Source organism: Mustela lutreola, chromosome 16, assembly GCF_030435805.1.
Source record: "Mustela lutreola isolate mMusLut2 chromosome 16, mMusLut2.pri, whole genome shotgun sequence".
NCBI classification, from domain to species: Eukaryota; Metazoa; Chordata; class Mammalia; order Carnivora; family Mustelidae; genus Mustela; species Mustela lutreola.
The window spans coordinates 34,189,083-34,214,375 of NC_081305.1; the positions used below are offsets into that span (position 1 = coordinate 34,189,083).

Genomic DNA, 25,293 nt, shown 5'->3' on the forward strand with positions numbered 1-25,293 from the left:
TTGTAATAATGTTGGTGAGAGATAATGGTGGCTTGAACTATGTTGATTGTATTTAGAGAGGTGGTGTGAGCGGCGGCTGGATTCTAGATATATGTTTAAAGGTGATAGAGTAAGATTTCCTGGTGGTTTTAGTTATGAAAAAAGAAGGATGAAAAAAGGAAGGATGACTTTGAAGGCTTTTGAACGGAGTAACTGGAGGGATGGAGTGGCCATCAAGAGAAGGGAAGGTGGTGGGGTTGAGTTGTATGGGGGAAGACCAGGAGTTCAGCTCTGTTCAGCAGCTCGCCTCTACCCCCGACCCCATCCCTGCACCCCCAGGATACCTGGGAAGTTGGATGTACAAATCTTGGGTTTAAGAGAAATCTGGAGGGTTTTTTTTGGTTTGTTTTTTTAATCTGGGCTGGAGATGTTGGTGGAATTTAAAAACTAAGACTGAATGAGATCAACGGAGTGAGGACCATGGACAACTCCTAGTGTCAAGAGGTTGGGGAGAAGAGCAGCAATCCATAAAGGAAACTGAGGAGTAGCTGGTGAGCTAGGAAAACTGTGTGGGGACAGTGAACGGAGTTTATTAGACAGGAGTCAGTTCTGTTAGATGTTGGTGACAGTTCATAACTTGCACATTAAATACAATCAAAACTGCAGAATCAGGGTGAAATTCGAATTATACTGATTTACTAAAGCACTGGATACTATCTGCTAAATTGAAGTCTTGAGAAACAACATGGAGTTATGCAGTGGTCTGTTGTTATGCTCTTCTTTTTGAGTTAAACATACCAGAATTGGCCGGTATGGTATGGTCACCATACATGTTGTATTTTCTTACCAGTGTATAAATGCTTCAGTGAAAACCATGATGCCATTAGGGCTTTGCTTTATACCAGTGCATCATTTGCATTTGAGGTGGCCTTCTGCTTTTGTCTTTAGTCCTTCATGATTAGAGTACTGTAGTACTGACTTGGGAGGAGCCAGTGTGACCATAAATGCGAATGGGAGCATTCAATTATTTGGCTACCAGATGGAGTCACATGACTCAGAAAGTGCCACTACTGGTTTTTAGATTATTAAACATAGGAAAATAAAACATTCAATTTTTGTAGAAAAATGTGGTTACCTCCCCTCCCCCCCTCCCCCCCCCCCCCGGAGAACAGAATCTTAGTTTGAGAAAAATCTTCTATTTTTTGTTTTAAGTTTGAGGAAAATTTGAGTATTAAGTTAGTTCATGTGTTACATCCTTATTTGAAATATTGGAAATGATTTGGCTGGAGTTTCAAATATAATGCTTATGAAGACACAAATTATAATTTTCAATGAAATACTTAATTTGAAAAGGTGCCATGAATTTTTAATATGGTATTTTTTTTTCATAAATTCCATTATTTTTCTACTCTTTTACTAGTAAAAGAGCTACCTACCATATAATGTATTATGACTTTTTACCTCATTAATTTGTTCTGTCTCCCAAGCAATGTCACCAACTCTTCATGGGTTACTGCCAGTTTTGATCTGATTAAAAATTTATGGCCTGTGTGTGTGTGTATCTGCTATATTTTCCAGATGGAATGTGGAATTGAATGGATTGTATGTTACAGCATAGATAGAACTGGGTAGTATAGCTTAATGCCAAGATAGAGCAGAAGAGGAAACAAACATCTTCTGGACTGTGTGACAGTTTTACATCCTGAGAGAATACAAAACATAATCCTGGTAATAAACCATTGTATTCAGACTTGGATACAAATAAGTGAATATTGGACACACTGAGATTTGGTTATATTGCAGGAGTGATTGTGTTGTAATCATGATTGTGATAAAGTTTTGATAAGTTCAAGTGTGTTACCAGTAATTCCATTATTTAGTAATGTGTGGTGTAAAATAAGAAGATTGAGAAAGCCTGCTTGATCCTCTTCTTTTACTCGCATTTCTCTGCTCTTCACTGCTTGATACTTTGATTTAATGTCTGATGGTTTAATGACAAACTCAGACTATCAGATTCTGCCACTTTGATACAAAAAAATTCAAAAAGCAACTACTTGCTAGGGCCAAAGATTTAATTTAAAGAATTTAGGGAAATTCTTTTTTCTTTTCTTTCTTTTTATTTGTTTTATTTTCTTTTTGGTCAACTTGTATATAATTTGAAAAGATGTGCTGGATGAGAAGTTAAATATTCAGTGCCAATAGGAGATTATACTGTATGTGAGGGTTATTGGAAAGAAATGAGACTTCGGGACAAAGCAGACAATCTGGAATCAGGCTCTGTGCTTATTCTTAATTTTTTTGATCTTTAGTTTCCTCATCTGTAGTGTGGAGCTACAGCCTAATTTCTGAGGCTTACATAAATGGTGTGTATGAAGCTGCTGGCACAGTTCTTTATAGGTCGGTAGGTGCCCAGTTTATGGAGCTTCAGTCACAGCAAACTCCGATCTTTGTCAGACTTCAGATAGAATCCCAAATTGAGGTCATGAAAATGAACACAGTAGGTTGAAACAACAGTTTTCAGTAAAATCCTGTATAGTCCAGGTCTTTTTTATTTAGTGATAAATTGCAGGGTTCCTAGTATGACTCTGTAAACATCACCAGGTGATTGTGTGGTTACTAATATATCAAATGTTTCCATGTATATGATCTCAGCTAATTGATGTCCAGTGTTGTGGTAGTTTTAGAAATTTTTTTTTAAGGATTTTATTTACTTACTTGAGAGAGAGGGCCTATGCGCACCAGCAGGGAGAGGAGCAGAGGGGGAGGGACAGGCAGACTGAGATCATTGCTGCTTAACCAAATGAGCCACCTAGGGCCCCATACAAATGAGAAATTTGGGGCCCAGGATATTGTAATTTTGGTCAATATCAAAATACTTAATAAGAGCTGAAGTAGGAATTCAGGTTTGAGCTTCTCATTCCAGTCAAATTCTTTTCACTGTATATAGCCACATTCTCCAGGTATGTTGTCAATAGTGCATCACTAAAAATTGAAATTACTGTCTAGGAATTGGTGAGTTATGGAACTCTGATGTTATAAACATAAACATTTTGAAAACTTAGAGAATTGGTAGGAAGTACATCTGTTTTTTTTTTTTCCCAAGACTGTGTTTATGATAATCAAATGATTCACTTCACCATGTAGTGTTTTCTTCTTTTCTTAGGTGAATTTATTTTTTAGAGCAGTTGTAGATTCAGTAGCAAAATTGAACAGAAGGTACAGAGATTTCCCATATTCACCCTGCCCCCACCCGGTCATGCATAGCTCCCCCATTGTCAGTAGTTGTCCATCAGAGTCATACGTTTGTTACAGTTTGTACCTGCATTGACACATTGTTTGTTACAGTTTGATGTACCTGCATTGGCACTTCGTTATCACCCAGAGTCCACGCTTTACATTATGGTTCAGTCTTGGTGTTAGGGTTAGGAGTTCTGACAAATGAAAGATGAACGTTATGTATCCACCATTACAGTGTACAGAAGAACAGCTTCATTGCCCCGGAAGTCCTCTGTACTTCACCTATTCATTCCTCTCTTCCCCAAACGTCTGGGGGCAAGCTCTGATCTTTTTACTGTCTCCATAGTTTTGCCTGTTCCAGAATGTCATATGATTGGAATCATATAGCATGTAGCCCTTTCAGATTGGCTTCTTTCACTTAGTAATATTCATTGAAGGTTCTTCCGTGTCTTTTCATGGCTTGGTAGCTCAATTCTTTTTAGCGCTAAATAAGACTCACTGTCTGGTTGTATCAATTTATTTATCCACTTAACCTACCAGAGGACAGCATCTCAGTTGCTTCCAAATTTTGGCAATTACAAATGAAGCTGCTTAAAAACACCCATCTAGGTTTTTGTGTGGACATGTTTTCAACTCCTTTGGGTAAATACTGAGCAGCATGATTGCTAGATCTAATGGTAAGAGTATGTTTGGTTTTGTAAGAAACTGCCCGGCTATCTTTTATAGTGACTGTAGCATTTTGCATTTCCACCAGCAATGAGTGAGCGTTCCTGTTGCTCCACATGCCCACCAGCATTTGGTGGTGTCAGTGTTCTGGATTTTGGTCATTCTAAAAGATGTGTAGTGGTATCTTGTTTTAATTTGCATTTCCCTGATGACAGATTTGTGGAGCACCTTTTCATATGCTCATTTGTTGTCTGTATATCTTTGGCTGGTGTCTGTTGAGGTGTAAGTTGGGTTGTTAGTTTTATTGTTGAATTTCAAGAGTTCTTTGTATATTTTGGATAACAGTCCATTATCAGATAAGTCTTTTGCAAATATTTTCTCCCAGTCTGTGGTTTGCCTTCTCATTCTCATGACAGTATCTTTTGCAGGGCAGACATTTTTAATTTTAATCAAGTCCAACTTATCAGTTGTTTCTTTCCTGGTTCAGGTGTTTGGTGGTGTTTTTGAAAAGTCCTTGCTAAACCCAAGGTCATCTAGATTTTCTCCCATTATCTTCTGGGATTTTACACTGAGGTCAGTGATTCATTTTGAGCTAATTTTTTTGTGAAGGGTGTGAGATCTGTCTCTAATCTTTTTTGTATGTGGATATCGAGTTGTTCCAGCATAATTCATTGAAAAGTCTGTCTTTTCTCTTTTGCTTTTGTTCCTTTGTCAAAGATCAGCACCGATTATAGTTATTTTAAAGTGAATTCTAAATTTCAGTTGTGAATTCTCTTTAAGGTGTTTATCAACAGTAAATTCATTCTACTTGCAGGGGCATCAGGGATAAGTGAGTTCTGCTTGAATACATACCCTGTTCCTTCTCCTTGGAGTCCTTCATGCTGTTTACTTGATTTAGTCATTCCTTCCAGAAATAACTTGAGTACCTGGTCTGGGCTGGGTACTGTCCTAGGTGCTGGAGACACAAGAGTGAGCAAAACAAACAGGGTCTAGTCTCAGAGTTTCTCAGTGCAGAAGTTCAGGACCAAAAGTTTAATGGTTCAGGGATCCTGGGATTTCTCAAGACCCTTTGAGGGTCAAAACTGTTTTTCACAGTAATGAGACAGGAGAGTACACTGGAGTTTCCCAGAGGCTACATGGCATGTGGCATCTTAATAGATTAAATGCAAAAGCACGTAATGAATGTCCAATTGCATTGTATTGCATCAGACATTAAAAAGATGTGCAAAAATGTGAAACACATTTTTCTCCCTATTAAGGAAAAGTTATTTTTCATAAACATTTAAAATGTCATGGATTTTTTTTACATGTAATGTAAATGTAATAGTAGTTTTATTTATTTTTTATCCTTTTTATATTTTTAAAATTAACATGTATTATTTGTTTCAGGCATACAGGTCTGTGATCCCATCAGTCTTACACAATTCCCAGTGCTCACTGTAGAACATACCCTCGCCAATGTCCATTACCCAGCCACCCCATCCTTCCTTCCCACCTCCCCTCCAGCAACCCTCAGAGATTAAGAGTCTCTTATTGTTTGTCTCCCTCTCTGGTTTCGTCTTGTTTCTTTTTTTCTTCTCTTCCCCTGTAGTCCTCTGCCTTCTTTCTCAAATTGCACATATCAATGAGATTGTGATGGTAATTTTAAAATAAAGAAATACTTTAAAAATTTATTAGATTGAATTTCTAATATAGTAACTATCAGTACATATAAGCCACATGGACAGAAAGCTCTTTTGGATTCCTCAGTAATTTTTTAAAAGTACAAAGCAGTAAAGAGTAAGTTTGGTTTCCCCCACCCATGGCCAGATAGGTTTAAAGGGTTTAGAAGTCAAAGGATCAGCTGTTCAACTCGAAGGCAGTCAGTAGACAATTTGTAAATGAGAGGGTATAACTATGTTCCAATAAAACTACTTCTAGAAACTGGCAGCTGGCTGTGGATGTAGTTTACAAACCACTGATATAAAATGTGCCTGGTACCAAAAAAGCCTGAGCACTTGAGTTATGAGTAAAAAGTTGGTGTTGTAGTTGGGAGAGAATAGGGGAGAAAATAGACAATTAATAGTCAGAATTGTAAGTGGTGACAGATATTGTAAGGATAATTAGAAAGGTCAACTGGCCTTTAGATAAAGTGATCAGGAGAGGTACCTTAAAGGAGCTGACTTCCATTAACTGGTTACTTGTTCAGGATTTAACTAGGTGTCATCTTTCTGTTTTGATCTTCCCTGGCTACATTAGAGATCCCTATTGCATTGGGAGGGAAAAGGTAGTTTAATTAAATTTTTATTTTTACTTTGAAGGTTATTAGACTTAAATTCAGAAAAGATTAATTTTTCAAGTTGCATTAAAAAATATCCAAAGCATATTGGCTTAAAAGGATTGAGGAAGGGCGCCTGGGTGGCTCAGTGGGTTAAGCCGCTGCCTTCGGCTCAGGTCATGATCTCAGGGTCCTGGGATCGAGTCCCACATCGGGCTCTCTGCTTGGCAGGGAGCCTGTTTCCTCCTCCTCTCTCTCTCTGCCTGCCTTTCTACCTACTTGTGATTTCTCTCTGTCAAATAAATAAATAAAATCTTTAAAAAAAAAAAAAAAAAAAAAAAAAAAAAAAAAAAAAAGGATTGAGGAAGCGCCCCTTGAGTGGCTCTGGCTCAACAGTTAAGTGTCCAACTCTTGATCTCAGCTCAGGTGTTGTTCTTAAGAGTTGTGAGGTCAAGCCCCATGTTGGATTTAGATAGATGAATAGATAGATAGATATATAGATAGAAGAAATTATACAGCCTAGATTAGAACATTGACCTAAGTTACATGACATTTAGTAAGTAATTTGTATCATTTTTCTTTTCTGAACATGAGAATTGGTTAAGATTTCTTCCAAGTTTAAAATTTTTGGTCTATTTGTTTGCTTTGCCTAGGATGCCATTTGCCTCCCTCTGCCCATTTCTTCTGAGTCTTCCCTGATCAGATAAGCTCCAACTTCCATTATTTACTAGTTCTATTATCTGAAACATAAGTTTTATAAATTTATTTTCTCACCCATGTGGTAGGGTATAGATGCCTGACCTGGAAGCTCACTGAAATGGTGAAATGAAATCACAGCATATATAAACTTCTGAGGACGAATACTTGGTATATACTAGGTGTTTAGTAAATATTTGGGGCAGCTGTTTTAATGAAATTGGAGGAAGGTCTCTATTTTGCCTTTTTATTTAGCTTGCTGACCCTGCAACCTGGTAAGACTATAGCAGCAAGAACAAAAGCAACGACAAACGGGCAAGGTCCAGTGAGAGGCGTGGCAATTAAAATATGAAAACTCATGTTCTCATATGAGGGGTTAAGGAAGTACAAGAGCGGTTGTAGCCGGGGCACCTGGGTGGCTCAGTGGGTTAAGCCGCTGCCTTCAGCTCAGGTCGTGGTCTCGGGGTCCTGAGATCGAGTCCCGCATCGGGCTCTCTCTGGGAGCCTGCTTCCTCCTCTCTCTCTCTCTGCCCACTTGTGATTTCTCTCTGTCAAATAAATAAAATCTTTAAAAAAAAAAAAAAAAAAAAAGAGCGGTTGTAGCCATTCCAGTTTCAGGGAAAGGACAGGGAAACAGTCATTCCTGCTACGAAAATCTTGATTCTCTTGTAGGAGATTGAGGGTATCTACACAAATAAAAAATGCCTTACTATATCAAGAAGTCATGAGGTAATTTTATCAACCCAAATTCATGAGATAGAACTTGATTTCTGGGGCGCCTGGGTGGCTCAGTGGGTTAAGCCTCTGCCTTCAGCTCAGATTATGATCTCAGGGTCCTGGGATTGAGCCCCACATCAGGCTCTGCTCAGCGGGGCCTGCTTCTCCGCTCTTTGTCTCTGCCTGCCTCTCTGCCTACTTGTGATCCTTGTCTGTCGAATAAATAAAATCTTCAAAAAAAAATAACCAAACTTGATTTCTTTTGGAATGCATATGCAAAACAAAGATTGAAATTGTGAGGAAAATATATGTGACAACAGGGTCAGTATCAGAATTATGTACAGAAAAGAAACGAGTAGATGGGAAGGATCAAAGAATAATTAGGAGAGAAGTCCACAAAGGTGAAAGACTCGAATCTTTGGATTGAAAAGACTCACTAGTGTTTTGTTCAGCAAGTGCTGATGGCATTTACTTAGATGTTTTGATGAAAAAACTTTTTTTTTAAATTTTATTTTTAAATAAAATAGGCAGGGCCTGAATTCACAACCCTGAGATCAGGAGTTGCCTGTTCCACCAACTGCCAGCCAGATGCCCTGGTGAAAATTTCTTTGAAAGAGTCTGACAAGCCAGGGGGAGAATGTTATCTGCAAAGGAATAAGAATAAAAACAGCATTAGATTTTTCATCTATATCATTACAAATATCATGGGCAGAATTTATATAGTTCTCAGGGGAAAGGGGTGTGACTGGAATTGCAAACCTGTGCAGTTTTTGTAAGAGCTTCGGACTGCCAAGATTGAGACTCTTATATGTCCTTTCTGAAAACTTCTTGAGGTATGGTGGTTGTGCCAAGAATATGAACCATAATTAAGGATTCAAGGGGAAAAAAGGGTATTCGTCTTTTTTTTCCCCAAGTTTTTATTGTAATTCCAGTATAGTTAACATACAGTGTTTTGTTTCAGGTGTACAATATAGTGATTCAGCAGTTCCATACATCACCTGGGGCTCATCGTAACATGTGTGCTCCTAATCCCCAAGCATGGGTATTTTTTTGTGACATAATTGTGAGAAATGAAATCAGAATGGTTGCAGTTAGTTTTCAATGATTGTTTTGACACAGTTTTGACATTTAATAGAATCTTTATCTTGGCAGGTGAGAAAGGGAAAATTTTACTATTAGCATGTTAAAATTGGGCTTGCCTTGTTTTGGGAGATGTTAGTACTTTTATTCTTGATGTTAATAAATTATAGATTAGATATGAAATAAAAATACCATGTAATAGTAAAAATAGATTTGGTATATAGAACCATGCTGTCCAACAAAGCTTTCTGCTGTGAGGAAGACATTGTTACACTGTTTTGTATTCCCACCAGCAAAGTTTGAGAGTTGTAGTCCTCTGTGCTTATCAGTGCTTGGTACTGTGTGTTAAGTTTGGCCATTCTAGCTAGTTTTAGAGTTCTGATCCAGAAATTTGGAGAACATATTAATGTTAATGGCAAATTATTTCTCCTTTGGTTCAAGAAAGGCAGTTGAGATTTCTTGGGACCTAAGGTGATGACTTAACACATACTTATACATGTTTGTATCCTCAATGTCCTACCAACAAGACCCAACCAGTTCATAAAGAACACTCTGCCGTGGCTTGGTGCTGATACCATCTTCTTTATCCGCCCCCCCAACCCCCCACCAAAAGAGGATGATGGTGTAGAGACTTTGCTAAGAAAATGGAAACTCTCAGACTGAAATTTTCTTAACCTCCAACTTCCTGAGCTAGACATCTTCTGTCTTCTCTGTGCTTACTATGGAGAAAATACCTCTTCTGAAAAAGTCCAGTCACTCTTGAGTTTGAGTCTTGAGTTTTGAATCCCCCATCACCAAGAATTTTATTTTATCACATTGCTCCATTTCTTGGGATTACTACCCTCTTTTCTGGACTCTGTCAGTATTCACTATATTCTGGTCTCTCCCATTTAAAAAAGAAAAAGAGGAACTGTGTGGACAATTTCTCTGGGCTTTCAGCCATTCTCTAACTTGCCTCTCCACTCCACAGCCATGCTTTTTGTTAACACAGCATCCTGTTAGTCTTCTTTGGTCTGATTTGCATACCATATCCCCAAGGTTGCTTTTGCAGAGGTCACCAGTAACTTCTATAATGCCAACCCATGAACACCTGTTAAGCATGATCATACTTGACCTCTCAGCAGATTCCACATGGTTGACTGTGCCATTATTTTTACTGCTTCTTACCATAATATATTTTTTGTAATTTTTGTATTTATTTGCACCTTTTACAAGATCACCATTTCTGAATTACTTACTTTGATCCATTGCTTATTTTTAATTAAGTAAGAAGGGTTCATGGATGCTATATATTCCATGAATTCTTGCATGTTCGTGCAGTTCTGCTTGTTGCCTTTTAATTTTTTTCTGGTTACAGATAGAGTACAAGTTCCCTATAAGTATATAATAAAGCATAATTTACTCTAATATTTATACATGTGAATGTTTATAGATCTTAAGTCTGTACCTTCCCTTGACTTCTGAGACACCACCCTCTCCTGCTTTTCTCTCATCTTTGTTTTTTTCCTTCTCGGTTATTCAGGTTTTTGCTACTCACACGAGCCTCACCATGGCATTTGGCCAAACCCAGGGTTAAAAATGCAGAATCTCAGAGGCACCTGGGTGGCTTAGTGGGTCAAAGCCTCTGCCTTCGGCTCAGGTCATGATCTCCGGGTCCAGCATCGGGCGGCTCAGGTCATGATCTCCGGGTCCAGCATCGGGCTCCGCTCAGCAGGGAGCCTGCTTCCTCCTCTCTCTCTGCCTGCCTCTCTGTGTGACCTCTCTCTCTTTCTGTCAAATAAATAAAAAATATCTTTAAAAAAATGCAGAATCTCAGGCCCAGGTTCAGAATAATTCTGATTCTAAAACAGAACCTGCATTTTAATAAGATGCCTAGATGATTAGTAGGCACTGTAAAGTTTGAGAACTGTTGCAGTCTAGGGCCAGTGCCTCCCATCAGTGAACTCGTCAGTCTTAATGTTGGGATTTTTCTTATTTTAGGCATGTTCCTCTTCCCTGTGATTTCAGATGGTATTGTGTGTTAACGCCTCCTCATCTGCACTCTGAACTGTTGTACATCTACTGCTGTTCTGCGTAGACCTCTCACAGGCATCTCACTCCCACTTAGCATTTCATCTGCTACTACCCTGCAGTATCTACCATAGTGCATAGTGGGTTCTGAGTCAGTATATGCTGTTTTTTTTACTGGGGTGGAAGTCTCAAAGTAGAGTGATTTCTCAGCAAAAAGGCAAATGTATATTGCTTTACACATTTGAATTGGGGTTTGCACTTTCCTTTTCATTTACTGGGCTGTTACCTTTTTTCATACTTTTTATATAGCAGATATTTTACCAGATAATTGTCCTGGGCTTTCCCCATTTCATATCACCAGCCTTCCTAGTAACTAACTAACTAACTCACTCACTCACTCACTCTTCTATAGCAACGGAGTTTTCAGAATTATTTTTAGGAAAATATGTACAATTTAAATTCCTCATGTTACTTTGCTACAGTTTTGGAAACTAATTTTTTTCCTGGCATTATTGTTTTATAATGAACTTTGATTTTTTTTTAAACTTTAGGCATTTTAAGCTGTTAAATTTTTTTTTTAAAGATTTTATTTATTTATTTGACAGACAGATCACAAATAGGCAGAGAAGCAGGCCTCTAGAGAGAGAGGAAGCAGGCTCCCTGCTGAGCAGAGAGCCCAATGTGGGGCTCCATCCCAGGACCCTGGGATCATGACCTGAGCTGAAGGCAGAGGCTTTAACCCACTGAGCCACCCAGGCGTCCCTAAGCTGTTAAATTTTTAAGACTTGCATTAAATTTTAATTTCTTCAGTGTGTGAGAAGTAAATCTTAAAATAGAAATGAATCTTAAAAATAGAAATGATAACATTTTCTGCATAATACCCTCCACAATGTCAAATGTAGAAAGTACGTACCTCTTTTGCAAAAAAGAGTTAAAGGATGAAAGCCCTTAAATGTTTTGAATGGAGTTTTATTTAACCCCTTGATTCCTAATAGAACAAATTCATAATCTGAACCTGTACTTTATTGTACAGTGAATATTTTATCATTTTTAGGAATAATTTTTGGAAAAATAAGAGGGCTGGTGATATTTGCATTTTTTTTTACTAAATTAAAAATGAAAATTTCACTTCTTATTTTGATAGTTTTCACAACTCAATCAGACTAATCTTGATAAAGCAATTTATTTATTGTCCCCTTCGAAGAAAAAAATTGCTAAAAATTTCACATCTGTATCATGTGCGAGTGTGTACACTCTGTATGTTGTTTGTAGCTTGCTTTGCAATACACTGTGATCCTTTTTGCATGCGTGACTACATTTCTCCATTTTAAACCTTTATTTTGTAAGTAACTGTATTAGCTTCCTGTTGCCACTGTAACATAACATTGTCATAGATTCAGTGGCAGGCCTTAAGGATGCAGACATCTTGGGGGGGGCATTATTTGCCTGCCATAGTAAACTTCAAAAAATAGTTGTTGTATATTACTAGGCATGAGGTATGACTAATCTGAGAAATTGTTCATCAGCCCTTTATAAAAAGAAACGAAGGTTCCCACGTGAAATCAAGAATAAAAGTTTAAGTCCATCCACTTTTACTTAAGTATGCTAATGTGACAAAACAATAATTAAATGCTCTGAAATTACTGAGAGCATTAAAGGCTGATTATAAAATGTTTTGATGCAGATTAAAGTCTACTTAGGAAACTAAATACCAAACTGGGCTTGAGATACAGACTTTAGAAAGCTTAGGTAATAGGGCACTCTTCATAAATTTTGGATTTTTGTTAACTTTGTATTTTATGGGCTTGTCATTTACACTAAGACAAGCCCATAAAATACAAAGTTAACAAAAATCCAAAGTGTAAGGTAATTTTTGTGAAATTTTAAGCTCTTTGTAAATCCATTGTAAATGTTCTGCTTAGTCGAGAAATTCGCTAAGCTTTATTATGCTAAACATTAGTTAAGTGGCAGTTGATCTTTGGCAGACATGTTTGATAACCTTTAGAAACTCAGTATCTTTTGGAACCTACACATTCTAGGTCTTTTAACTAATAGATGACCTCAAGCAAGGCAAGAAAGTTCTGGAGGTGTTAAGTGAATACGTATTTTGGGGTATGTACCACCTATGATATACATAAATTACCCAACTCCTTTAATCCAGACAAAAGCTATGTGAGGCTGGAAATACTGTCCCAGTTTTATGGCTGAACAGGTGGTGAAGACTGGGTTTGAATCCAGCTGTGTGTAGGTGCCTCCAGAATGCTTCCACTTTTATTGTCCGGACTCACTTGTTGAGAGGTTTGTCTGTAGGTTAATGGTTTTCAGATGGTGCTCTAAGGCTCTGTAACAGATCCTTTGGAAGTTTGGGAAAAATGATTTTTTTTCCCCCTGGAATCATTCCTTCCCTTTGACTTGTTTTACACATTTGGGTTCAGTTTTAACTGTTTGGCAAGAGTTTCCCTACCTAAACCATTTAAAGGCTCCTGCCCTAGAAACCTGAAACCTCTGTAGCATGAATATGTATTAGAAAATAAAAATGTAGGTAATAATAATTTATATTTGTCAGTGAACAGACTTTATCTAATTTCAGTGATATTTCTATCCCTGAAGGTGTTTTGTGTAGCCTAATACTAAAATGAGGCTGAAGTGTTTGAACACACTATTAATAGGGTTGGGAAGTTATTAGAATTAAAATTTGATGGGGAAAGTGGGTAATCTATAACTTATGCCCAGGGTTTCATTCCCACTACCAGCTCCTGCTGCGTTTAAAAGCTGCCCTGTAAGCATGATGTAATGACAGGTTAAACCCCCAAGTGTACTTCCTGACGCAGTGCAAATCTGAGGCCCGAGACTTTATTGGGGCACGGTTAATGCTTCTTTAAAAACAAAACAAGCTTCTGTGTTTAATGAGGCTGTTTAAGATGGTTTTCCCAGAGTGGGAGGAGAATGTAATCTCAGTTTGGAGGTTGGAGTTTGATATGGTTATGATTTACTGTTTACTTCTCTCCTTCAGTCTTTGCTTCGAAGGGAGAGGAGTTTGAAGTATGGTGCCAACGGGAGTAGAAGTGGAGGAGTGAGTTAGAATTGAGGAAATATGATAGTCGACTCCCAGTAAATAGCAAATGAAGTGCAGAGAACTGTGTTCACACGGTTAACCAGGAGAAGAGCACTTGTTTGGCCATGTATGTTCCATATACTCTGCGTAGGTCTTAGATTGAAATAATACAAAATTGCCAGTATCTCTTTTGTTCCACGGAAAGTAATGTTTCCACCTAAATATAAGCATGTGTTAATGCTGAGGTCCCAGTGTCGCTGGGGGTCGAGGGTAAGGTTGGAGTTGCGGCCACGCAGTGCGTTGCCCGGGAGCCGCCTGGGCTGGGAGGGCGGAGCTTGCGGGCGTGCCCATGGCGTCAGCCCCTCCCCTGTGGACCCCGCCCAGCCAGCCCCGCCCCACGTTAGCTGCTGTTGGGTGCAGCGAGCCTGAGGCTGGCTGGCTGGCGCTGCGGGCTGGAGCAGGCTTTCCCAGCGGCGGCCAGGCCCCAGCCGTGGGCTCCTCGCGTCTCTCCTGGCGGGCCGGACCCTTTAGTGGCTCCAAAGCTGGCTCCGAGGGAGCTCTTACTCCAGCCTCCTCGTACCTTACACCCCGTCCTTCACCCAACCTGGCTAGCTAACGAATGTGGGGAAGACAAACTTCCAAGACAGACGGAGTAGGGCCCAGCGGAGGACAGCTCAGTGATGGCGCCCATTTTTGGAAACGCAGGCGAATTTGAGCTCGCAGGGAGGTGTGGTCGACTCCTGTTGGGACGGGAGAGCCTTCCTTTCTCTGCTGCTGCGGTAGCGGGTGCCTCGGAGTGAATGGAGTGTGTTATAGGGCAGGACACTTAAAACTTCGCGTCTTGAAAACTTGAACTCGGACATGATTAGGAACAGAAGGTGTCCAGGAGGAGACTCTGTTAAAAATCCGTATTTGCTTCTGGGGGAAAGGCTATGAGCTACCTGACTTTTCATGACCGGGAAGTCACCCTTACCTTTTCTGTACTCTTGGAGGGGTGTCTTGCTCACATGTTTACCAGCAGCTGGGACAAGGAAGAGAAAAGGTATTGACATTAAAAGACTGGGTTGCTTAAACTATGAAACGGGAAAGTTGTTGCAAGCCAGTGGAATCTGGATCAGGGAGTGGCTGCAATGTAATTGAGCTCGAATTTGCGGCAGTGTTTTGTTTTGTTTTGTTTTTTGATCTGCTGTATTTTTCTGTTTAAACTAAGCTTCAGGTTCTGTCATCACTCCTGCAGGGTTGTCTAAAGACACTTGAGTCCTTGGTTCCTACTGCAGGGCTGTTGTGTGGTTCGGGTTCTTTTTGGTTGAAGATGGAGCTGGGTTCTACCTTTGGAGCTTTGGGAGGTTTTAGTAGGTGCTGTCCTTGAGTACCTCCATTCACAAGAAATACCGGCCTCATTTCACTTGTTTTCAGTCTTTAGATAGGGATTTAAATTGTGCTCTCTACAGTCTTTGGAAAAAAATATACATTTTAACATAAGCATGTTAACATAAACATGTTTAACATAACATGATTGATGATCAATGTACAGCTATTTGTTAGGTTAAGAAATGAAATGACAATGTTTTTCTTGCTTGCATTTTCCTGGTTCTAGTATGTTAAATACAAACTGAGTTTACTGCCCCTTAATGTGATTAGCTTGTTTTGGTTTAGTGATTTGAAAAGGCATTGGTGGTTTAGACTGTTTCCTGCTCAGGGAACCACTTTCTAATTCTCATGTTGCTTTTTAGTGAAGGATATAAAATGGACCATGAAACAGGCATACAGCATAGACATGGGCACTTTGGCAGTGCTATGCCCTTTGTTTCCAGGTGATGGAAAGTGAGGATCATCAGCACAAAGAATCTAACACCTGGGTTTTACATTATTTCAGATGATGAAAGTTGATTCCTGTTGTCCCTAAATCCATGTGGTAAGCCACATTATGATGGAATTCTGTACTTTTGTAAACTCCTCAATTGTAGAATATTAACTTTAGTTGACAGTGGAATTAATCTGTTTTTTTTGGAGGGGGGTGCAGCTTCAACCCTCACTTGAGGAAGGTCTTCAAGTAATCTAGAACTCAGGCACATTGTTTTTTCAAAGTCACATTCTTTGCACCAGAATAACAATTATAATTGAGAAACCATTAAATTTGAAGCATTAAATTTTAATATTGTTTAATATTATTAGAAATATGGCTTATATAGTTATTGGGAATACACTCTTAGGACATTAGTAGAGTGATCTTTATCTCTGAGACAAATATGGCCTGTCATATCCTAGCAAAGGTAGTTTCCTGGGGAAGATGTTTGCTTTATCTTCATTTAGCCTGACAGGTTAGTTACCTTGTCATTTCTTCTAGGTGACATTTATGTCTTAAATAATATTTATTACTGTGCTGATGAATGCTTCAGCAACACTGGTGAACCCTAGGGTACAAAGAATTCTTAACCTGTTCACTATACTGTCCCCAGTGTTGTGTGTCTCTCTCTGGTGCTTTTATCTTTATTTACCTTATTTTCTGGCTCTTTCCCATTGCAATGTATATCTGATTTGTATTGTGGAATGGAAGTAGAGTAGAGAGATGTACTTTCTGTAAGTGCCAGACTAAGAACTTTTGAAGATGGCCTTCCATTTCTCTTCTCTTCGTCACACTTTTGAGGTGGGGGTTACTGATCAGTACGAAATAAGATTAATGCATCGCTGATGTTAATATTCTAGGGAAGACTTAACTAGATAAAAATGGATGATAGGATGGCAGCAGACCCTTCTCCCATTCCCTAAATCTACATCTAAAGCAGATTTCTGTTTACCATTACATGGAGTTAATCAAACTAATGTCTTGCTGACCCTTTGGATTACTTGTGACTCCCTGTAACTGTTGGGAGCTGACCCAGAATGGGATAGAAATAGATTGAGCAGGGGAATTGAACACAGAGTGGGAGGGGAAAGTTCAGTAAAAATGGATTTCATTGAACTTAAGCTACTCAACACACAGTTTCTTCAGTTGTTGATGGTCCGGTTTCTGTTTCAGCATTTATTCCATGTTGTCTAGTTCATCCAAGCAGATTTTTTATATATATATATATATATATATATATATATATATATATTTTTTTTTTTAAAGAAAGGGAGTTCTACATGTGTCCTGGAACATTTTAATAAAAGAGATTTTATCTGGCGTACAACTCCTTATAATCAAAATGCATAATTTGTGTAATTTATGGTTTTTTAAATCCTTTAGTCTTTTGCTCACAGTACATTTTGCATGAAACTGAAGTATTTCTGGCATGTCAGCATTATTTATAAAACAAGTGATGGTTGTAATTCTTTTTCTCTTGCCTCCTTTTATTTTTATTTATGTTTTGGTTACAGAAATGAGCCGCCAGACTGCAACAGCATTACCTACTGGAACCTCAAAGTGTACACCGTCCCAGAGGGTGCCTGCCCTTACTGGCACAACTGCATCCAACAATGACTTGGCGAGTCTTTTTGAGTGTCCGGTCTGCTTTGACTATGTGTTACCACCCATTCTTCAGTGTCAGAGCGGCCATCTTGTTTGTAGCAACTGTCGCCCGAAGCTCACATGTTGTCCAACCTGCCGGGGCCCTCTGGGATCCATTCGCAACTTGGCTATGGAGAAAGTGGCCAATTCTGTACTTTTCCCTTGTAAATATGCCTCTTCTGGATGTGAAATAACTTTGCCACACACAGAAAAAGCAGACCATGAAGAGCTTTGTGAGTTTAGGCCTTATTCGTGTCCGTGCCCTGGTGCTTCCTGTAAATGGCAAGGCTCTCTGGATGCTGTAATGCCCCATCTGATGCATCAGCATAAGTCCATTACGACCCTACAGGGAGAGGATATAGTTTTCCTTGCTACAGACATTAATCTTCCTGGTGCTGTTGACTGGGTGATGATGCAGTCCTGTTTTGGCTTTCACTTCATGTTAGTCTTGGAGAAACAGGAAAAGTACGATGGTCACCAGCAGTTCTTTGCAATTGTACAGCTGATAGGAACACGCAAGCAAGCTGAAAATTTTGCTTATCGACTTGAGCTAAATGGTCATAGGCGGCGATTGACTTGGGAAGCGACTCCACGCTCTATTCATGAGGGAATTGCCACAGCCATTATGAATAGTGACTGCCTAGTCTTTGACACCAGCATTGCACAGCTTTTTGCAGAAAATGGCAATTTAGGCATCAATGTAACTATTTCCATGTGTTGAAATGGTAATCAAATATTTTCTGGCCAGTGTTTAAAACCATTGCATTCAATTTCACAGAGAATAAGGCACCATCTGCCTGTCAACCTGAAACTTTTTTGGTAGGTGGAAGCTAGACACATGAAGGTAAATAAAAGGAAAGGCTGTTAAATACAGGAAACAGTTGCATGTAGTAACACTAATATATTTAAAAATAAGTCAGCAGTAAACCACTGAAAAAAATATATATATACACCCAAGATGGGCATCTTTTGTATTAAGAAAGGAAGCATTGTAAAATAATTCTGAATTTGTGTTGTAGATTGACTGTACTGTTGAAAAATACTGGGTTTTTGTTTTGTGTGTGTGCTGTGAGCTGGGTGTGTGTGTGTGTGTGTGTGTGTGTGTGTGTGTGTGTGTGTGCGCGCGCGCCCGTATGTGTGTATGTGTGTGTGTGTGTGGGGGGGGGTTTGTTTTTGTTTTTTTTTTCTCCTTTAACCGACAAGCCATGTTGAGTGGTCTTGGACCACTGCTTTTCCCCTTTGTGAGTCAATACATAGTGCTGCTGTGTGTGTATATTTTTTTTTGTGTGTGTATTTGCTAATTTTTATTAATTCTAGTTTTTCATTAAATAAATTTGACTTTCTTTTCTGTAATTCAGGTTTTTCCTCACTTTTTTTGTATCTTTTTAAAGTTAGTGTCTTTTTGATATGCATAATTGTTTATGGTAAAGTTTATACATAAGTGTTCAATACGTATTTTCTTTTCCCCCATTAATCAGTTCATTAGAAGTATTTTACATTCAACTCTTTTGAGAAGATAGGAGTTCCAGAAAGGAAAGGTAACAGCAGAATTATCAGAAGCTATTTAAAGCAGTTGTAAGATGGTCTCTGTCTCTCTCTTTTCTCCAGCTGAGTCATGCTTTTGAACTTATTCTTTGAAAGGTTAGGGAATACTGATTTTTTTTTTTTAATACTGAAAAAAAAAAATCAGCCTTTTTTTTTTTCCCTCCAAATATCTTGGACAAATCACATGTTTAAAATTTGTTCTTGTATTTATTGGTTTTGCAGAAGAAGGCATCGTCATTACACAGTATTTGTAATCAAAAGCAAATCATTTGTTTAAAAGCAGTTTGCAAAAAATGTTTTTGGTCTTTTATAATTCTCATTAAAAGAATATCTGGCAAATTAAAAACTTTTGTGTGTCTGCTTTAGCTCTGTTTGATTTTTAATATCCAAAGTTATTTTCCTGTTCAATTCTGTATTTTATAAACCAAAAACAGTATGCTGTATTTTGAAGTGTGATAGATTTATTCTAAACAAAGAATGAGTATATATGGTCTCTGGGTATACGGAGTCTTGATTTCTTCTCCCTTGCTGACATTTTTATCCTCACAGTTCTGATAGGAGACTAATTTAAGTTAAAATGCTGACCTCTTTTCTTCCTATTTAAAAAAAAACACAAAAAACCCCCAAACCAACAGTAAGAGTTAGTATTTCATAGCCTAATATTTAATAGCCTGGGCCTTAAAGCAGCCTTCCAGGGACCTATGTGCCAGTTGTAGCTCTAGCCCACTTATCAGGTATGGGACCTTGGGCCCCTGTTTCCTAATGTGTAAAACGGGGTTAATTATGGTAGCTCCCCAAGGGGTTAGATGGGATACCAGTAAGTTACCTAGAACAGTGCTGCTTTGCAGTAATAAGCACCCAACAAATGTTAGCTGCTATTATTAAGCTTTTAACTAGCACCAGACTGATAACTGTTGCTAATTACACTGAGGCCCTAACAAGATTCTGAAACTGCCTTCTGAATGACCAAAGATCATTTTATTTTGTGTGTCTTTTACGGGTACACTAAACTTATTAGAAAGTCAGTTAAAATTAATTTGGACTACCCCCTTAACCCACCAGCAGTTTTGGATAACAGAATTTACTTTCGTTAACCATTTTCAGAATGAAGATTTGTGTAGTCTCTTTCCCTAGCTAGCCATTATTTTTGAGTTGGTTATCACATGCTCGTGTAGCCATTTTTGTAGTGAAAGGGAATACCTCAACCACAAATGTATATTTTGGTCTCTTCCTGTTAGCATGTGTGTTTAGAAAAGCAGTTTTCCCCCTACATTTGATTTATTGAATACTTCTGTAGAGGTACATCATTTTGTTTTTACAATATTTTAAAGTGTTTCTTGGATTATGATAGTAGTATATGCTCAGTGTAGGGTCTGGAAGTTAGAAAAGAGCACACATGAGATCTCTGGAACTCATCTATTCAGAGATGAACGGGAACATTTTTATTTTTCGAGTCCTTTGTAATATTTACTTCTGCTTACACATTTATCTTGAAATCATGTAATTTTGTGAACTGCCCCCATGCCCCACCCCATGCCCTCACATGTAACTTTAATAATCTTGGAGAGACACGGTTTTGGGAAAACTCAGTGATGAGGATTGACTAGAATTTTAGCCAGTTTTCCTGATGTTAGATACCGCTTTGTCCAGGTTGTCCATGTAAATCTTTTCTGGCTATTTATAACCTGCGAACATTTCTCATTATATTCTTGGGATTCTTTTATTTTTTTAAGGCCTTGATACTTTTATCCGCTTTCTGGAGAGGTTCCAGTGGACACTTAGAGTAGTGGTGTGAAGGATTTTCCCTTAGATTGTAACCTCATGTTTTGCTAATTTGTGCAAATTAAGATAGTAAATTTTGTGTTCGACATCTAATAAGTTTATCTTTGTTAACTATATTTTAAGTCCTCTTTGTATTCTTGTTCTGTAGGGATGATGAGATCTATAGCCACATTTCTTGGTTCACTTGAGATCTTAAATCATCCTTGTTACAATCAATATTCTGCTTTCTTCTGTTAATGCCCTATCTTGTTTTTTGGTGTCTTGGTATTTTCTTCAGGGAATTATGTAGGGGTTGGGTAGGTGATACTCTTTAAATTTGGACTTTCGCATTTATCTTCTTAAACTTGAATTTGTCCTGTTGAATCACCGGCCAGTTGAATATGTTGATGGAGAACAGGTTTTTGTTTTGATCTAAGTGATTTTTACTGTAATATTGCTTAATTTTTAAAAATGCATATATTTCTGCAAACTACATGTATGGGAGAGGGTATAGATACTTTGGTTCACCAAAAATCCTAGTGCTCCCCTGCCAACCCCTACCCCTGGAATTTGTTATAGGAAAGTTTGCCTCCTTTCAGTGGTTCTAACTGGAAAATAGGAAGTCAGCCTGCTCTACTCTCAGCACTTGATTACCTCACAATGTGAATGGCATTCACCTTGTATAGGGAGATCCTGGTGGTAGACGTCCTAGTCACTGGTCCAAAGATGGGAATCCAAATCCTCTGCATTTCAAGCAGCCACTGTCAGAGATGGCACTGGAAATGAAACCCATTTGCATTCCCACTCTTATGAAGAGAATCTGTGCTATGAGCAAAATGCAAGTCTTGACCAATGTCAAGAGGAGGAAAGAGGGAAATCGTTCTGTTCTGCTCAGTACATACACTTTTTTGCTCGCTCCATCCCCATTAAAAAAAACAATCAGGTCTGTTTAGTAGCCTTTAAATACCACTCATATAACCAGGAGACCATTTTTGTAATCACAGATTTATAAACTGATGTTAAATATTTTATGATCAATCACTAAGATGCCATTTTTCACTATAATCAAAAACACTAAAGACCTCTGCCCCTGACACGGTTATCGGTAAGGTTCAAACAAAAGAGGCGGAGTCCAGTAAAAAACATGTATGTTTTAAGCAGACAATATAGAATTTCTTAATTACCAAGACACTTAAAACTTTATTTAGTTTTAATACGTGAGTTTTTAAAGCTCATTGATAAAAGGCATGTGGAGTACTGGTTAAATACATTCCAAGGCTTCACCTCTAGTCCTACTTAACAATTTCTGAATTAACATTTTCAATAAAAAACCCAGCTGGCTCTGATACAAAGGGTGTTTGGAAACACTTGAAACAATGCTGGGAAAAGATACACCACCAGTTATTAGGGAAATGCAAATCAGAATCAAGAGCTGCTACTTAACTTACCATGAGGATGGCTATTACCAAAAAGGAAAAGTGGTGGCAGAATGGAGAAAGTGGGGTCTTTTGTGAATTGCTGGTGGGAATGGCTAATGGTACAGCAAACACTGTGGAGGACAAGTTTGGTGGTTCCTCACAAAGTTAAGCACAAACTCATCCTACGAACAGCAGCTCTGCTTCTGGGTATATGCCCAGAAGAACCGAGAAGCAGGGACAGGGACCATCGTACATGCATGTTTACAGAACTCTTCCCAACTGCCAAGAGGCGGAGACAACCTAGATCCCCTCGGGTGAACGGAGGAGGTGGGGCATGGCGCACACGTGGACACAGGATTCTGATGCATGTGGTCGGCATGGCTAAACCCTGACAACATGCTAAGCTGAGGTAGGTCACACACAAAAACTTACATGAAGCAGCTGGAACAGGCCAATGGGAAGAGACTGAACAGTTCCAGGGAGATGGGTAGAAGAAAGGGGAGTTCCTGTCCAGTGGTAACAGTTAAGAAAGCTTTGGAGAGAGAGGTGATGGTCATACACCATCGTGAATGTAATTAATATCCCTGATTTATACACTTAATACTGGCCAATAACGGTAAATTCTGCTCTCCTATGCACGTTCCCCCACACACCCAGGGCTCCCTGTGGGCTCCTTCAGAAAGGGCTGCCGGCCGAAGCCTGAGGGCACAGAAGATGCTGTTGCTCCCAGGCAGGCTGGAGTCCCACCTTTTAGTGCATTCTGTTGCTGTTTCTGGGTGTTCAAGGAGGCATTGCAATTCCGGTATGATTCGCTTGCTGAAAATGAACGTCATCGTTTCTTTTCCTTCCCTGTAAAGATGATAGAAGTGATAAAATCGTAACAGAGAGAGTCAATGAAATGTTTTTAAATGTCCTGATGTTTGTTCTCCCACTGGCCATAGCAAGCCCCTTATCTGGAGCCCTAGATCGGGATTTGTAATTCCAAAACATGTTCGTATTTTACTAGCAGGTATTTGGGTAACTTGTGGATCCCATGCTCATCCAAGACATTCCAAAGTATTTCTGCCTCTCCTAACATTTTGTAATAAAAGATTGTGTAGTATTGTTTTACTGTCATGTTTCACTGTTACTCGTCTTCAGTGACACTGACTTCAGTACTCCTGTTCCATTTTATAGGTAAGGAAAACTAAGTAAGCAGAAGAGCCCGACTTGGTAGTTCTCCCAGAGCCTGGATTAAGTCAGTCAGAGGAGAAGAGAGCAGGGAGTCTGCCGGATCTGGGGACTGGCACAGGCGGACAGGGAATAAAGGGGAAGTGACAGGAGTCCGGTAACCAAGCATGGGAACCATCCCAGGACAGACCGCTGTCTCTGAGGAGCAGACTTTTTTTTTTTTAAGCTAATGTGTGCTGACGTGAGCCGCTCTGCCCGATACAAATCCTCACGTTCTGCTTGCTACTTCAGCATAAGCAGCAGCCCGTATTGGGGGGGTGCAGACCTCATCCCAGGTTTCACCTCACTTGAATACCTTATTTTCCACAAACACTAATGGTTGGTGTTATTTTCATCTTCATCCCGTGCCCCTGCTATATTACTGTTGTCAGGATCCAGTAACGTCTCCAGGTGACTCTGCTAAGGTGATGGTCTACCCCAAGGGTTCCTGACGCCGACCACATGTCAGAATCATCCAGAGGGCTGACTAAAGCAGATTTCCCGGCTCTCCCCGCAGTCTGATTCAGGTGTGCTGGTGGGTCTTGAGAATTCACATTTCTAACAAGCTCACAGCTAATACTGATGCTTCTGTTCTGGGCACTGATGGGCACTACATCTATTGAGAAAGTAAGGATTCCACTGAAGACAGGAATTCAATTTTTATCAATTACTTTATTAAATTAGCATTTCTGTAATCGACACCAGCCACCACTTGAGTGAGATTTGTTACTGCTGTGATCATGTTCACAAATTAGGGACACTTTGCTTACCTCTACCGGCATGAACAAAAAACTTTTCAGTACCTTTTGGCACTTCATAACTTGAAATTCTGAAAAGCTGGGATTTGGGCCTACAATTTGCTATTTAAGAGACCAGGTCTGGTGTTGACAGTAAAGCCCCCATCAAAAGCTGCATTAAGAACTTCATCCAGGCAGCTTGCTGTGACAAAACTTAGATCCTGTCGTACATTGCCCGGGATTTCTTCAAGATCTTTTTCGTTCCTCTGAGGAATGATGACTCGCTTCAGTCCTGCTCTGTGTGCTGCCAGCACTTTGTCTTTAATCCCACCCACCTATAAGGAGAGAAGAAAGTTATTCAGATTTCTGGTCATCCTCAGACTGTGAAAGACCCCTAACTCAACTTTCTTTCACGGCTATTCTTTCACGGCCATTCTGTTATAGCATGAGCTAGGAAAGCCACTAAAAAGGTTAATAAGCTGAATTCTTTATATTTGTGTTCTATTTAATCCTTTTAGTGGGGGAAAATTCTAAACTTTCTGTAGATATGAGCATCTCTTATGTCCATGATTCCTTTTTATACTGTCAGGTTAATATTTATATTCCATTCTGTAAGCAAAACAATCTTATCTATAGGTTGATTCTGGAAAATCACTACATTATTTTGACCACAAATGCCATTCCTACAGAGCTTAGTCATGTGCCAGAATTCTCTCCTTCTGTACAGGTTTAAAGCCATAACCTTTGTGCCACTTGATGAAGGAAAACATATCCCAAATGATATAGGTTCATATGGTGGTTTTAAAGTATGTCCACAAGGTCCCCTCACAAAAAGGGGAGCCTAATTCTCCCCTTGAATGTGGGCCAGACTTAGTGACTCCTAAGAAACAGTGTGGGGGAAGTGATGCTGTATGACTTTCACACTTGATCCATAAAAAATGAGAGCTGCTGCTGCTGCAAGGTCTGTCTCTGGATCTCTTGCCCTGGAGGTAGCCAGCTGCCATACTTGAGATCACCCAACCGCCTCTGGAGGAGCCCTTCGGTGAGGACCTGGGGAATCCTGCCAACCATGGCCTATTTGCTAGTCAGATGACTGAACAATCTTGGGAGCAGATCCCCAGCTCCAGTCAACCTACAGATGACTGGGACCAGGCCGGTGTCTTGACTGTATGATGGATCCTGAGGCAGATGAGCTCAGCTAAGCCTCTCCTGAATTCCTGACCCACAGAAAAAGAGAATAATAAATATTGTTTTGGGTGGTATGTTCTGAAGCAAGACTCTAAATGCAGCTCTCAGTCACACCCCTCAGAACATGTAAGCCTTGGAGACAGCCCCTCAGAGCGTCCAACCACCTGCAGTGACACTGGCTGTTCCAGGCGCTCCTACACAGCTGTCCTCTGTCAAGGCTCTAACATGTGCAGCTGAGGTACACTTTC

The 25,293-nt window shown here is 39.4% G+C and overlaps 2 protein-coding genes across 6 annotated transcripts in view; one reads left to right on the forward strand and one right to left on the reverse strand.

Moving 5' to 3' along the window:
* Window positions 1-19,078, forward strand: part of SIAH1 (siah E3 ubiquitin protein ligase 1) — a 29,998-nt gene extending 10,920 nt beyond the window's left edge. For 3 of the 5 annotated variants that reach the window (XM_059153394.1, XM_059153393.1, XM_059153396.1), the window contains exon 2: window positions 17,058-19,078. In XM_059153394.1, the coding sequence (XP_059009377.1) occupies window positions 17,060-17,908 (849 nt within the window). In that variant the 5' untranslated portion in view covers window positions 17,058-17,059 and the 3' untranslated portion in view covers window positions 17,909-19,078. Of the gene's footprint in view, window positions 1-12,557; window positions 14,740-14,786; window positions 15,613-17,057 lie in introns of those variants that run through there. The other 2 variants (XM_059153392.1, XM_059153395.1) reach the window with 2 other exon arrangements.
* Window positions 19,079-23,772: 4,694 nt separating this feature from the next.
* LONP2 (lon peptidase 2, peroxisomal) overlaps window positions 23,773-25,293 on the reverse strand; it is a 112,411-nt gene continuing 110,890 nt past the window's right edge. Inside the window, exon 15 of the mRNA XM_059153391.1 lies at window positions 23,773-24,192. Coding sequence (XP_059009374.1) covers window positions 23,971-24,192 — 222 coding nt within the window. The 3' untranslated portion in view covers window positions 23,773-23,970. The remainder of the gene's footprint in view (window positions 24,193-25,293) is intronic.